The following is a 16,456-nucleotide window of genomic DNA, read 5'->3' on the forward strand; positions in this document are numbered from 1 at the left end:
GAACCGAAGAATGGATTTTACGCTGGCTGGTTTGATCTGGTTAGTCATTTTGGGAATACTCATTTATGTGAGTCTTTCTATCATGGGAGATCGACATCTCTCGCTCTCAATTAACTTGCGCTGCGAGGCTGAGATGTTTGAGAACAATTAGTGCAGGAGGCTGCAATCTAGCGTACCGTAGGGGAACACAGCTGAGGGAGAGACACTGAAAGGGATTTGCATGGTTGCCGTGTTAAAGAAATTGCTCGCGTCCATCATCTTCAACTGGCCCGGTGCTCAGGAGACGGGAAGATGAGAGGTAAATTGTGTGTAGTTTAATTGGGCTTTTTTTTTCTGCTGAAAAGTGTTCGGATACACATTCCATGATGACTGCGTTGAATGGATTCTTCTTTGGCACAGGGTGATTTGTGTATTTTCGGATTATTTTCAACGTGTTTGGATAAATAACATGAGGTGGAAAGTTACAGGAACGTTTAGAGAGACGGGAAATCACACAGCAAAGGTCACGAACCAGAAACAACTCGCACTGTTGGAAGATTAGATTTTGCCCACTAAGCTAGCTTTCTTTTTTCCTTTTCGTCACTGTTTTCGTCTACTCACTTCTTCTACTCTGTCTATCTAAAGTACATCGGGGATGTTGCTTAATGCCTGGGGATGTATGATAATCACTGATTTATTCTCTCTTCAAGAGGTAGGTAGGAAGGCGCTGTGCGGCAAGCTGCGTGTCTCTACGTGGTAGTCTGCTCGATAATGTTTGATGAGTGTGTTCACCTGCTTGTGTGTGTGTGAGCATGAGTGTGTGTAGGTGGATGCACCTGCTGTCAGTCGTTTTTTTCTTTACACTTAGTTAGTCTCTGTGATCAGCCTCCCTCACAACTGTTGCCCTGACCTGCCAGTAATTGTGTAAAGGTCAAACTAGCTTTATCTATACTTTCCTTCTCAACTTCTTTTCCTCTTTTGGTCTTTCTACGTCTCTTTGGGTGCCCTGCTAGGTACCCTTTGCACCCAGTGAATTCTGGGAGATGAATGCTGGAGGTTTGCTAGTTGCTCAGTAGGTCCAATTAGGAGACAGCAGAGTGATTGGGACCCTGCTGGTGTGTGGCTCATTAAAGGGATAGACAGACACACACACACACACACACACACACACACACACACACACACACACACACACACAAGCAAGCACGCAGTTTGTACAAGGATCTCTGAATCTCAGTCCCACATATCAGGCACACACGCACGGCCAATTGAAGCTACTTGCACACAAATCTGTTGCAGCCACATCCACTCACAATATGAGATTTTCAATGCGTGATGCCGAATATTCCCCCCCTCCACCCACCCACCCACCATCAACATGACATTTTCTTCCTTCCCTGTCGCCAGAGTGTGTACAACACTCTGTTACAACTTTCTCTATGAATTTTTCATGCAAGAGAATATGTACAAAGAGCTACTTCCATTACACTTCTCTGTGTGAACGTGTTTGTAGATGTTTGCAATTTCATGTCTGTAGGTCATGTTTTTTGTGTGTGTTTGTGAGTGTGTGTGTGTGTGTGTGTGTGTGTGTGTGTGTGTGTGTGTGTGTGTGTGTGTTTGTGAGTGTGCGTTTGTGTTTGTGTTTGTGTTTGTGTGCGTTCAGGGCAGTTTGTCTCTCAGTGTGTGAGAACCGGCAGCTAGCTCCAGGGGTTTTTGAACCACAGGGGGTTTTGTAATGGATGTCCCCCATGCCTCACAATATAGCTTATAGAGATCTTCAGGGAATGCTTGCATGTGTATGTGTGTAAACCTGCTGTCTTGTCAGCCTCCGCTGTCACGGCGGGGCACTCACACACCAAGGGGCAAGCAAACAGCCCACATCAGTTTCACACACAAACAAACACATACGCACAGTGCAGCAGTTCTGAGCTGACCAGCAGGACATCAGCGCAGGCTCTGGGTGGTGCACAGACTCACTTCATGCTGCGTTGCCTCCAGAGATGGCTGACTGGTTATAACCCGACACATGTCCGACTGAGAGCTCAAACTTACAACTGAAGCAACAAAGTAACATTACCAGCCTGGAAACGCTGGGCCTCAATCACCAACCATTCTCAAGAGGACAATTCTCCTTCCGCAGTTTTCACAAAGAATTTCACATTCACCAAGGTTTTATTTTTCAGGATTTGTTTTGAGGCATAGACTGTATTTAAAGATGGACGACATGACAGCTCCCCAAAAGTGAAGCCAAAACATCTTGCTCGCTTCCCTGGTGGCTGGCTGCATTACAGGTCACAAACCCAGCCTCCTTAATGTTAGACTAAAAAGTCAAAGCACAGTTCAAATAATTATTTCCCAAAGATGTTTTTTGTCATTTTAGGTAGTTCTTGTCAAAATAATGTACGTTCAAGTTTTTATTGTTTTTATTATTTTCCAAAGCATATTCTGCCTTATTTCATATCCATTACTGACGCCACTAAATATGAACCTCATTTCAGAATCAGAAATACTTTGTTTATCCCGCTGGGGAATTAGATTTGGCATTCAGTTCCTGCTGAAGATTTATTCAAAAATGATAACACAGGTACAATTCTGAATTTTAAGAACACTTCATGAATCTGACGAAGACTTTTCTTCTCAAAAGATGTTTGAGAAAAAACTCAATTGGTGAATGAGGCCGATTTGATTGTGAAAAAGATCAAATGATTAAATGCGATTAACTATTACTACCATCACTTTAGTCAAGATCCTTTAGATGCCTTCTGAATGTACGGCGTATCTGTGTTTTAAAAAAACATCCCAAATGTTATTCAGCGCGTTGCATCTCACATCCAGATCATTATCCTGATGACTTTGGTGCAGATGTCATCTGTCCCCAAGCACATGCCACATGCGTAGATTATTAAAGTGGAACAGTCAGTATTAAATCCTGCGCCAAGACATTTTTTTAAAGTGACGAGGTTGCTGTGAGATCCCACACTCTTGCTGGTGTTTAATTAACTTTTTTTCCAGCACAACGGTTCTGAGAACAAAACTATTATAAAAGTTCAACTTCTATTGCCAGCATTTTTTCTAAGTTACTTTATATCAGACTCAGGAAGTTACTGCTTTCTGTGTTTGCTTCTGCATCCCTCTCTGTGGCACACAGCGTTATACAAGTCGTCTCTTTTTAACTGATTTTCCTTGTTTTTCTGCTTTTAATGCCTCTTCCAACATTTTGAAAAATGTCCTTATTAAGGTTGCATGAGAAGATAAATATTACATTCGCTGCTTACAGCAACTCAGAAGTCCCGTCTTTGTTAAGTGGCTCGCCTCATACACTTTTGTAACTCTGCTTAAAACCCAGATGACTCTCGATGGTCATTAGCCTGATAGCTAACAAGATGCAACATGGGAATAAGAGATGTTGGAAGATATGTTTGTTTTTTTATTTTACTTTTCTGCCTTTGGCAAATGCTCTCTGTTTCACAACTCATCTTTGTGCAAAGGCTAAACATGTCACAGAGATATATATACGTATATACATACATATATATGTATGTGTGTGTATATATATATATATATATATATATATATATATATATATATATATATATAAATTGAAGTTGATATTGATTATTTCATTAAATTCACTATAAGAATTCATTTTGAAGTATTAACATACCACCCCATCAAATATAGCTGTGTGCTGTATATGATAATAAATAATAACGTCAAGTGTGTTTGAGCTACAGCAGCACTTCCACGGTGGCAGTAATGAATCTCTGTACACTGAATATATTTACTGCCCGCCTGTGATATGAGTTTGTGAATTCATGTTTGCGTGTGAGAGAGAGGAAGAGAGACCGCATCTTTGCGAGGATATTCACAGATCTATACATGCATTCCTGTCTCTGTGTGCCAGAATGCACCATGTGTCTACTACAGTCGATAAGATTTAATTAAATATGTATCGCACAGACGAAGCCTTTGATGTTCCACGGCAGTAATGTGTTCCGTTTCATTGCTCGACTGAGCTGTTAGCAAGGCCCGGTAATGTTTCCTCTCCGTGCCCACAGAGAGTTGCTGCAGACTACAATGGAACCCGTTGCTCCCGACAGCGACGAGTGAAGGATAATTGTATGGATCCGTGCGTCTGCGTACATGCAATCATTGTTAGCCGTCCCTACATGTGTGCGGGTACTGTGGGAGGGCTCAGATGTACAGTATATTTTAAATAATTTCTCCAATGGTTAGCGATTACATTTCAACTTTCATCTTCTTAAAAGAGACTAAATCAAATGCTTCATTTGGTTTGCGCTCATTAAGAATTGAACCCAATGGGGACCCCTCGGCTAATCTGGGAGACGTAAAGCTGCCAGCATCAGCCATTACATAACGCCTACATTGATTTGGCATTACAGCCTTGAAGTCATAATAGCCTTTGACTGTGAGAAATACAGCAATATTGAAATGGATTGAAAAGGGAGCTCAAAATGTAGTCCACCAGGAGAAGGTGCAAGGTCCATGTTCAGCTGCTTGTTTCAGACTTCACACATTCTCCATTGAAAGACAATAGCGTTCCCTATTGAACATATCGTCTTGCTTATTGATTGAGTTGTTGCAGTTATTGAGGTCAACTCGGGTTTATTGTTAAAGTCCCAAACAAACACAAGCCTTCGTAGAGTTAGCCAATCAACAGCTAGTATGCATATTTACACCAGGATACCATGAGGAACATTGTTTCACGATCACCCATTGGGGTTTTGCGTTGGAGGCAAAGACAAACACAATTCACTGCAAAAAGCTTTGATTAAGTGAACCTAACGAACCAGAATTAAATTGTTCTTGTGAATCCAACTCAGAACTAATGTGATCAAGCCTTGTTAAAATATGTATGTTCATGACTCCCTAACACAGATCTCAAGAGGACATCAAGCGTAGATCACCTCCATTCACGATGAATCTGTGGCCACACAGGGCAGCAAATAATGAACACAAAAATGTATATGAAGAATAAAATAATAAAGAGAAAACCGACCAAGTCACCACCAGTCCATCACAGATGTGTTTCTGAGTTCTCTTGTAATCACACTATCTTGTATTCAAGCCCAGTATGAGCAATGCAGGCGTAAAATTAATTGGTATCTGGTTTACAAATTAAATCATGCGAAAACAAAAGGGGATTATGTCCTGTCTATTTCAGTCTTTTGTGATTTACCTGGATATCTTTAGATGTTGATCATAGATCAGACAAAACAAGCAAATTATGATCATGATGGGTCAATTATGATGTTCAATTGTTACTATTTTCTGGCATTTAATAATTAAGAAAACTACTGCAGATTAGGCCGAAATAGAAATAATCACTACTTGAAAGAAACTTCGAAGTATTAAATAAGATCCTAATTCAGTAATGTATATTTGCTCCTGCTATATGAGACTGAATGTGAGAATAAGCTTGATTTACTCAACTAATCCAGTTTTATCTGGTATACTTGCTTTATGAATCACCCCTCTGCTGGTCTAACTGGAATGGTTAGCTTCATTTAGTTTGGAGGACCTGTCTCTCCCAATGTCTTGTGATCCTCAGTGAAATGGAGCCCTTTCCATTCCTGTCCTGCCCTGACTTCCTCCTCCTCCCCCATGCTCTCATCTTCTCTCTGCCTCTTCTTTGGTCACGGCTTTCAGCGCAGCTCACCACCACATCCACGTGAATTCCTCACTTCCTCTTTGAAGAGAGAACCACAAACCATAACTCTGAGCTATAATCACTGCTCCAATTTCACCTGGATGATGGCATGCACAGAAATGTCTTTCCATCTATTTACTGCTCACGTGTCTCTCACCATGTGACCCCCCCCCCTCAGTCTCTTAGCTATTCTGCCTGTGTGTGAGTCTGTTTGTCACAGGGCTTCCCTGATGACCTTGTACACTGCGGCAGGGGGGTGATTAAGGATCAGGGCCAAAGACCATTTCCTTTTCCATGGGAAGATGAATGACCCTGTTTCAAAGTGGCTGCCTATGGCCTCGGGGCAATTAGAGTTTGCTGTGAGCCAGCAACCCTCACTGCTCGGTGTAAAAAAGCAGGTCCTTGAGAAAAAGAGAAATACTCGGGCACATAACCCATTCTGCTGAAACCAACACACTGCGGTGATGCTGAACAAATTAAATGCATTTTCTTTTCCTTTTTTTCCCCCCTGTCCCAGCTGTTTTCCCTTCTGCTCTCCTCACCCACCTCTCAAGCTCACCTCTTTTCATTTCCCCATAAACCTGGAAAGACCTGGACAAATGTGCTGACTGCAGGAGTCCGCTAAGAAAGGCCCACCGAGGGTGCTCATTCGAAATATCAATATTTGATCTAGGAAATCATTTAGCATGTGACTTTGGCCCTGCAAGTTGATTGTGGAGCTCATTTCGTTCTAATTTATCCACTAGATTGTTGGAGAGGGTTAACAGTGGGACTTCCAGCCTCTTTGCCCGGCTTGTGTTTGCTTTCATCTCCTGACAATATTGTTACTAATGAAGATCAAACATCGCGATCAAATGTTTTATTAAAATCACCGCTCTGCGTTATCTTTAACCTGCTTCTGTGCTGCCATTTCCATCCCCCACAATTCTTTCTCGGATAAAGAGTCTTATCTGTCATAGAGCGGCGATCATGAGCGAAAAGAGTTGTGGCAGCCTATTGATAGGGATATGGCCTAGCGCCATTGATTCTCCGTGTAATACAAGCCTCTCCCTTGTCGGCCTGTCAAAGCCCAGATCGGACATGATAACGCGCACATCAGACAGTCGTCAATAGAAAGGCGAAGCTTCCGCCGTGGAGATGACTATCTCATTTTGATACGAGGGCCGGTGGAGTGGGAGCTGCAGTGAGATAGCAAGAAAGAGGAGATGCGAGCGGGAGTCAGTCCGACCTCTGATTTCTGCCGCATGTATCCCCATCTAACATGTGTGAAAATATATATGGCCAAGGTGACCAAAGAGCACCTCAGGGAAGAAGAAGTTGCTTTGAATTGTGTCTTTGATATGCCCTTACCTCGCCTTCGTCACTTTGATCTCTGAACATGCAACCACATTGGATATCCATAGCAACTGGCTGCCAGGATGAGGCGCTCGAGGAAAATGTATTTGTGTGGGGTTTATTCCCATCAGTACAAAATAAAACAATAATAATCAGCTTTAGCCATTGGGCATCCTGGCATTGTAAATAAACCAAATTGGGTTTGATAGCGGGGGTATAATGTGGATCTATAATGTTGTCTCTTCTCTTACTCTCAAAAGGCTTCGTTTCTCAGTGTTCCCTTCACCCTCCGGGCACAGAAACATGTGAAGGTCATTTGTTGTGATAAGCCCGTGGTGCCTTCAGGAGCAACCTCCCCGTGCCCTCCCTGATATGACTCACTGTACTGTACTTATGTACTCATGTGTGTTTGAATTCCTCTCTCATCTTTAACACACAGTGCTGTTCATATTTCATGTCATGTGTGTAACCCGGGGACCTAGGCTGCGTTTTAGACCTGACATTGCTTTTACTGACCCATGGGAAAACTATAGACAGTGCTTGAGTACATCGCGTCTTTCTTCTTCTCTCCCTGCCGAGCACAAGCCGCTGCTTTGATTTGACCGATCAAATCACCGTCATGCTCAGCAGAATATTCGACTGCAGACACAGCTGCAGATGAAGCAGCTGTTCCTGTTACCAGATGTGTATTTGAAGAGTTTTATTCCAGATGAATCATTGTCTGTTTGATTAGTTTGAACCTCAGACGATGGCTGTAAGCTCATAATTAAATGATGGTATATTTAAGAAGCATTGTTGATTTAAAGTTTTAGTTTGCTATGAGGGGATTCTATTTTTTCCACCTGTGGCACACAAGTTGATACGGCGTTATACTTTGTTTGAATTTACCCGCCGAGTCAGCAGGGTTCAGTCATGTTTATTATTATTCACAGGTGTGACCAGAGGGTGTGAGAGCACTCATACCTGCAGGCACATTAATAGATGGAAAGCCTCAGTAGTTAAACACATTGTTGAAAACAGTTTAAAATGATGAACAAACATTAGAAACCAAATACATCATGTCTTTTTTCTCTCTCTCAGTGTTATGCTCTGTGTTCGAACCAGATGGATTGTGCTTTGCTAGAACAACTTGAAAAGTGTGGCTCGGCTGTATTGAACAGTGGATTTTATTTGGCTGAGGAAGAAATGTGTCAGACACCAGTTGCATTTATCTGCTTGATGTAGCAGAGCGTGGCAGCCTGCAGTGAAACTGCTGCTGTTACTAATATGGCTGGAAGGGAGCAAGGCTAAATGTTGTTTTGTCACTGATAGCTTATAAAGAGACATCTCCTGCTCACATGGCCAAAATGCTACGGATATGTTGGAATGGATAAGTTCACCTTATCTTAACGTCACGTCCTTCTTAATACAACACTCCCATATGTACACGGAAAGAGCTGCTGGTGTCTTGAGTTGTTCCTGACTGACCCTGTAGACATCCCTTCCTAATGGGACTTCAATGAAGTGATGGGGAACAACCGCTTAATACAATGATTGAGGTACCTCAGTGACAAGTTTCTCATGACAACATTAGTTTGTTGGTTTTTATTTAAATTTCATTCAATTATCATTCTTTTTATTGCTATTATTCTTTTTTTACCTTCTTGTTATCTGTTTTCGGTGTATTGTATTTGTGTAACTAAAGAAAGATATATATATATATACAGTATACACGCTGTAGGATCATTGGAGTGTTGATTAAAGACTAACTTGGAAACATGTGAAGCTATCATCCCACACTACTCTACTTATACTGTAATATAAAATATATAATCTCTGCTGGATCGGCACACTGTTCTTTTTGTGTGTGTTGGTTTCCCAAGCTTCAAGTTTACTGTTAATCAATCTCGCCGCCTCTTTGTTCAGACTGAGATCGGGCCTGATGTGGCGTGCACTCCATTCAGTTGCTGAGGTAATTGCAGCTCCGCCTGTTAATGGTATCTGCATTGCTGCTGGCTGATTCACAGTCCAGAAACACCAGAGAAGCCTCGTCGAGACAGAGACGGCCCGGCATCTTTGCATATTCTCCATTTTGTTTGTGTCAGTACCATCGGTTGTGAAACTGAAAGCTGTGTGTTTTGAGACTCGTCTCCCAAGGAGGCTGTCTATCTTCATCGATCGCCCGTGTGATCCTTTTAGTTGATGTGTTGAAGTGGTCAGAGGTAAATGCTGTTTTAATGAAGTCTGGCTATTGATTTGGCTGTGTGTTTGTTGAGTTAGGAATTTGAGCATCACTTGAAGGCAGGGTAATCAGGATAATCAGGCATGACGCACATAGCCTGTGAGTTTTTATGTTCTGAAATCATCGAGTATTACACGCTTTCTTCACACACAAGAAGTAGAAGGCATATGCGTGCATATCAAAGCTTCCCACACGCATCACACCACCCAGACTTAAAAATGACGATGAGGACGTTTGTTGAGAATAATTACACCAAAAAAGAAATCACTTTGCTGCCAAAATATATCCCAGTCTATGTTATGGAGATTTAGACAGAGAATTGGATTTCCCCAGCTGTGAAATCAGTTTTTGTTGTCCCGCTGGCCAACCGCATCATTTTGCTATACCCCGCCGTAGGCTCCCATCGCTGCACACTTATGCTGCCGATGCCTTTTCCGCTCCATGAGCTCCCTTTGCATTTACAGCATCTGGCCTCATGCTATACGTTATCATCGACGTCTCTGGTCCACTGAGAGAAGACTGTGAGCTGTGTGTCACTTCATTGGTTCTGCATTAGCCCAATGCAGAAAAATGGCACCCTAAGCCTTTCATCAGAAGCACTTCAGTGTGAACTACTGTGACAGAGATATTGTGACATGTTTATGAAAATGAATCAAGCCGCACATCTAGTGGGTCTACAAATGTCAAACTTCGCACTTCAAAAGCCCTCTTCAATTTCTCTGAGTGGAATCGAAGTCGCTTCGATTAGAGGCTCTCTTACTCCGAGTCATAGATGATTCTCAGTCAAATGCAAAGCGAACACATTGACTGGAGTGTGTCCTTCTGCCATTTAAAGGCAACCTTTACAATACATGAGCTGAGGCAGTCAGTCCTCCTCTTTAATGTGAATAGGCCTGAAGATGAAGGGCTTCGGCCTCTGTATGCCGACAAGTCGAGAGATTATAAACAGGAGTTAACAGCTGTGCCGTTTGACCATTATCACATTGATTATCCTGCCACACGCTTTCTTTAACACATATCAGTCATAGCAACGTCAGTCCTTGTAGGAATGTTACAATGGAGCTCTCAACACTTCTGTCTGTTAAATTGTAATGTTTGGTATTTAAATACGGATACTTGTAGAGCTCAACTCAATGAAAGTGATAGCGAATATCAAGTGTCACTTTTATCTCCATAGCTTGATTGTAGATTTCCTAATACACCGACTGCAGGGATACGTGCAGACAATAGAGAGGCGGCAGGAAGACGCTACAAGGGTCCCTTGTTGGTCTTGAACCGGGGCGACTGAGGTTCACGTTAACTCTTAAACTACAGAACCGCCCCAAATATATCCTACTAAAATTACATCTATTTCAAAATCACTTCAAAACAAATGCATCTGGACCATGGACCGTGGATAAAGGGGCAGTCGAGCTCACTTGATAGGGTAATGGTGGTACTTCAGACTAAAGGAGGTTGGGGGCCACTGCCATTATAAATGTTCTCATCATTTTTTTAGATGGAATATTTCATTCTGCTGCTTATATTTAGCAGTCTGACATGAAACATGTCTCTGGTTTAATTCCTTCCTGCTCACATGTTTTGAGTTGCTGCATGGATACTGTCAGCATTAACTGACTGTCTGATGATGATAGCAGTTTTTTCCAACAGGTTCCCTCCTCCTGTGCGCTGCGCCGCAGGGGGAATACCATATATAATATAAATGAATGCAAATTTTTACAGACTGAAGTGACATGAGAAGAATCTCTACAACTTAAATATCTCATTAGAGTATTTATGGTTTATTCAAAGGATTTTCTTTTCTTTATGCATGAGAAGTGGTAGACATTAGAAATTTATTACGGTGCTCTTAAGAAGACGTAAAAAGATGTCTTAATATCTCTCTGTGCACGCTGTAACCATGTGTTGCTGCAGCGTTTACATCAATCATGCAGTTACTACGTTAGCTAAGATTTCTCTTATCCCCTACCCAGATTACAGAAACCCGGCTCCTTGTTAACATAATGTTTAGGAATTCAGCTTCTTGGAGAACTGTAACTTTGTACATATAAACGCACTAAAGGTGATTCAATTCAGATTTGACCCATGTTAGACTGGACATGTTAAGTTCGGACCTAGTCAGATTGCCATCGCAAAAGTTGTCTTGGCCACTTATTCCGACATGACCATGACGGAGATCTATCTATTCAGCTGCATTTTGCATTTAAAACATGTATTTTGGTGTGTAAGACTCTGCTAAGCTGCTGCATCCAAGGCACTGAAAATATTTGCTCTGTGCTGAGATGCTGCCGGCATCAGCTGCAGAGAAATGCTGCATGAATGAGCCAGAGAAAGGCAGTTTTTCAGTTGAGGCTGGGTTATGGTGAGATGGTCTCAGGCTTAAATTGCTAGAACAGACTTTGAAGTGGCTCGGCTTTTTCATCTTTCTCTTTGTGTCCCTGCCTCCCACATCTGCCGCTATCATAATAACAAGCAATAACCCTCTTTCAGCAATAACCAAGACTTCTACGCCTGTAATGTGGCTTCAATAAATAGTCATGTTTACCAAGGGGCCATATTTTACAGCAATTCAGTTTAGAGCCTTCCCTGCTTCGTTTTCTGCCTGCTCATGCTGGAGTACAGTACATAATGTGGTGCATTATGCATTTCGGCACAAACAGGACATTAGCACATTATCAAATGTACTGATACAGAAAATAGCACAGTCCATCACACATAATCACACCACGCATTAGGGACTATGCTCTGAAAAATCCCTGTTCTCCCTGTGAGGTTTGGTATACATGTTGAACATCAGCGAGCGTGTGCGTGTGTGTGCGTGTGTGTGTGTTTATGCATATGGTAGAGGCGGACAGCTTTCTGTGGGCTCCAGTTGAAAGCCGCAGCACAAGCATGGGGGCGCGTTTCATTAGTCTGTCAAACTCAATGATATTTAGAGCCCCACACCCTCAGCCAGGACTGGAAAACTCAATCAGCACTCTGATTTCATAACCCTGCTTGGTGACAGGGCTTATTTTATCGCCCCGCTGATTCATTCTAATAAACGCTGGCTGCCCAGCGCACCACCGCTGAAATACAACCTCCCCCCCTCTGTCCTCCATGGGTCGACCCGAAAGAAGGGAAGGGAGGGGTTGGGATAAATCAGAATTGTGGGAACTGGAGGGTGCAGATAATCCATCGCTGGTCCGGGTGTAGCTAGCAAGACTGCCGCCCCATCCCTCCCTCCTTCTGCACCCTTTAGCACAAATCAGAAGCTGGGACAGTGTTGATCTGTGAGGGCCTGGTGGGGCCATTGATTGTGGACGACAGAGGAGGAGAGGGGCAATAAATAATCGGAGGCAGAGTGCGGAGGGTGAAGGAAAACAATTATCTGCGGAGGTGGAAAGCACATAAAGTGAAGAATGATAAACACTGTGAAATATGATTGACTCCAAGTGATATATGTAAGCCGAAGGACAGGCGGAGAGGTCTGTGTGTGCAGAGATATCCTTGGAATGGAATGGCTATGTGCAAGATGAGCACTCACTGTACTGCCCTGGGGCCTAACCACATTTCCCTGTGCATGTGTGTGAACGTGTTTCTTTCTATGCAGACGACAGATGACATTGTTTCGTCGGCGGAGTGCTCCAGCGACGACGAGGACCTGGAAGAGTGCGACTCCGGACATGCAGGTGGGATGGGTGTGTCGATTTGTGCTTGCTCTCAACCTGGTCTATTTCTCCTTCTCTTTCTTTGATTTGCTACCGAGGAGCCTCTCCTCTGAGCATCATGTCCCATGGGAGCTTCAAGTGTAACTTCAAAAAAAAGCCACTGTGAGAAATATACACTAGTGTGAGGGGTTCTCAGTGTATATCCAAAGTTTAAAGAACTCTTTGGAGATGGATGAAAGCAGTAAGAATTAAGTTCCTATATCCTTAGCATGCTCTCTGTAGGAGGTTAACTGTAAATGCATACATCTTATAGTCAGCTGCTGTAGTCAAAGCTCACATCTTTCATCTTAAAAGCAAGTTACACTTAGCTATGGGGCCACTGGTTGCAGACATGACAAAGCGTTGATACTAATTTTGTTCTCTCAGCATTCGGTGGAGAGCAAAACTTTACTCAACAAAGTACGAAATTAGTATCAAGCCTCATGTCGCCCGCACTGATGCTTCAAAATGTATCTGTCCTGTACTGGTTGATTTCCTCTTGCTGTGCGTGTGTGTGCGTCTCTCTTGACAGAGGATACATTTTGAGATTCTTTCGAGAACAAAGATGCTTTCAGCATAGATACTGTGATATGTAGCAGACTAACTGCAACAGAGCCTCTTCCTCCCTTCTCCTTCCTTCTTCTTCTCGTTTGTACCTCTGTTTCCTTCGTCGGAGGCTTGCCTTACCTGAAACATTCTAATAGAGAACAGATATCCTCGAATTTCTGTGCGCATCGTCTCTCTTCCCTCCTCCCTTCACACACACACATACACAAACACATACACACATATCACTTTGTGATTGGATCAAAGTGATAAGACATTCACTCAGTGGAGTTTGAAAATAAAATCAGAGCTGGAAATAAAACCGCAGATTTAAAAGGAGTGGTTATTTTGAGGAAACTTGGGTTTGAACGACTTTTGAACAAGCAACTGTCAATCACACACGTGCCCAGGGGCAGTTGGTTTATATATCCTAAAAACAGGAGAGCTTTATCGAAACTGGCTCAGTATGTAAAAAGCGTCTCCCCTTAGGCGCTCTGAAAATCATTAAGAGCTCAAGCTATTTGATTGCTTCACTGTCCTTCAAAACGCCATCACCGCAGACTAATTGATGCCACGTTAATCTGCCTAAATACGGCTTATTTTAGCGCTAAGCACATGTCCACTTTTCCCTGCTACTAATAATAAGCCTAAATTGAAACAATGTATTGCCCTTTCACTTTGTTATCTCTGCTTGGAGAACAGAACAGATAATCGGTCATTTATTTGTCTTCCCGTGTACTTTAGTAGATATTCTGCCAGTAATTTTGCCTTTTTCTCCCAATCTGTGAAGGAACTCATTTACTTTGAAGCCTTATCACGGCGTAATAGCGTTTGTTTCCTTGAAATTATGACCACATTTAGGTCCGCGCTTATGGCTTTTAATGTGAAGAGAAAGCCATTTACTCCGTGCAGTATTTAGGTTCTTTATCTACAAGCATGAGTTGCTCTCTTAAGTCAGACATTACTGAAATTGAATGGACACATTTGTGCACCTCATGTGTTTTGTTTTTCATTTCCGTAGACCATTAAAACCCTCAAACCCAAGTATTCTCAAAAGTGGAAGTGCAACAAAGCGTAGTGTAAGAAGCTTTTTAGTAAAGATGAACATGGTACCCTCCCCTCATATAGTGGCAACATATGTAGTCATACACACTCATACATACTGTACATTTCACCATGTTGACACAGAAATTCATATCCTCATTCCTTGCCCTGCTTTCAGTCGTATGAACAGTTGCATGACATGATGTTTGTTTCTTTTCCGTTGCATTTTGTTTGGTTTTTCTCCTGTGATGCACATATGAACATCTCTCTTCTGTATCGATTTGGACCCAGCTGTTGGGTTGCTTAAGATTTGAGCTTTTTTTTTTTGTTGTTTTGGCTTTACTTTGGGGGCGGGGCGGGTCGAGTGGGGTGATTTTATTTTATTGTTTTGTTGTGGTTGGTTTTTATTTTCTTTGGTGTCCTCCTCATCATCCGTCGTCCATCCTCCAAGCAAGGATAGAGCCACTCCTCCCGTTTTTGCCTCATCTTGTGCCGCATGAACTTTTGGTGGTTGGAAAATTCAAAGTTCTCCTCATCAAGTTTGTGTTTATAATTTTGTTGTGCCATATGGCTTCTAAGGAAACATCCTTCCCCCCCCCCCCCCATCTTCGATACAACATAGGGAAATGAACGGCAACAAAATCTTTTCTTGCCATCATCCTTTTTTTGGCCTTGTGCAGGCAACCCCATTCTGTCTCAAGAAAGTTGTGTGTGAAAGAATGACTCCCTGTCTCCCTTCCGAGCGCTATGTCCCAACCCCTCCCCCCTCCATCCCGACTCACCCCCCTTCTTTCTTTTAGCCTTTCTGCATATACATGTCTGTTTGAATGCAGATGGCATAAAAAGACTTTTATTGCCACAAAGTATATCTGTTTTTCTATTCTATCTGTTGCTCCAAGTAGAAGGCATTTGTGGCATGCACACTGTACTGGACTGTACCGCAGCTCTATAGACTAACTTATAATCCTCTCCCCCAACTCCCCCGCTTCTGCATGGATATGATTGGCATCCATTTTGTGTACTGCTTCTTCTCCACCCATAAGTCTCAGGCTAACCCCCAGCTGGCTTCTACTACATGTCAGTGTGTGTGTGTATGTGTGTTCAGTGCTACAGCGGTGGCTCGCGCCGCCGCTGTAGCCCTGCAGCAGCTCCTCCCTCGGAGGCGTTTTGTGCTTGTGCCTGCTGTCTCTGTCAGTGCTCCGTCTGCCAACACAGTCTGTCTTTGTCTGCTGTACGTGGTCGTCTCGTGGTTTTGTTGTCCGTGTGTTTAATAAAACTGTTAAACCTTACCTTCTCCCTTTATCCCACGTGAGTTCCACAAGAGGGCAAATAAGGAGTGCGCTGTGAGTGACAATCGTCTGAATAAGAACCTGGACACGTTGACGTCAATATAAGCCCAGCCGACAATAAAAGTACTATCTGGAAATCACTGATGGAAAATATGCAATATTCAGTTTAAAGAACAGCAAATACCAAGTCAATGATTATGATTTAATTTCACAGTGATTAATAGAGTTGCAGCTTGTCATTACCGTGTAATTTGCGCAAGTCTTGTGATTAATATGTAATTATGTTTTAGTAATTGATGCAAATTATTTTTCATAAATACGCAAGTGAAAAATCTGAATGTTTGATTTGTACATACAGTGCCTACAAGTTTCTATAAATCCTTTAAGCCATAATATTAGTTAGACCAGATGAAGATCAATTCAATTTAGACTCATAACAAGCTCATTTAAAAAGTCCAATTTATAGGAGAACTTATCAATGCAGACATGTTGACATGTTGACATGTTGACCTGTTGACCTGTTGACATGTTGACATGTTGACATGTTGACCTGTTGACATGTTGACCTGTTGACATGTTGACATGTTGACCTGTTGACCTGTTGACCTGTCATAGCAGAACCAACATGGATGTTATAAATAACAATAAGGATGGCTTTGCTCTATATACTCTAGTGGACAAC

General features: G+C 42.5%; 2 protein-coding genes across 10 annotated transcripts in view; both read left to right on the forward strand.

Annotated features, from left to right (window-relative positions):
• Positions 1-16,456, forward strand: part of LOC115003692 (poly(A) polymerase type 3-like) — a 981,812-nt gene that overhangs the window by 680,610 nt on the left and 284,746 nt on the right. The gene's annotated exons all lie outside the window — the stretch shown is intronic.
• nrxn3b (neurexin 3b) overlaps positions 1-16,456 on the forward strand; it is a 270,213-nt gene that overhangs the window by 243,210 nt on the left and 10,547 nt on the right. For all 9 annotated transcript variants that reach the window (XM_029425564.1, XM_029425568.1, XM_029425567.1 and 6 more), the window contains one exon: positions 12,799-12,877. In XM_029425564.1, the coding sequence (XP_029281424.1) occupies positions 12,799-12,877 (79 nt within the window). The remainder of the gene's footprint in view (positions 1-12,798; positions 12,878-16,456) is intronic.

Source organism: Cottoperca gobio, chromosome 24 (genome assembly GCF_900634415.1).
Source record: "Cottoperca gobio chromosome 24, fCotGob3.1, whole genome shotgun sequence".
Taxonomy (NCBI): domain Eukaryota; kingdom Metazoa; phylum Chordata; class Actinopteri; order Perciformes; family Bovichtidae; genus Cottoperca; species Cottoperca gobio.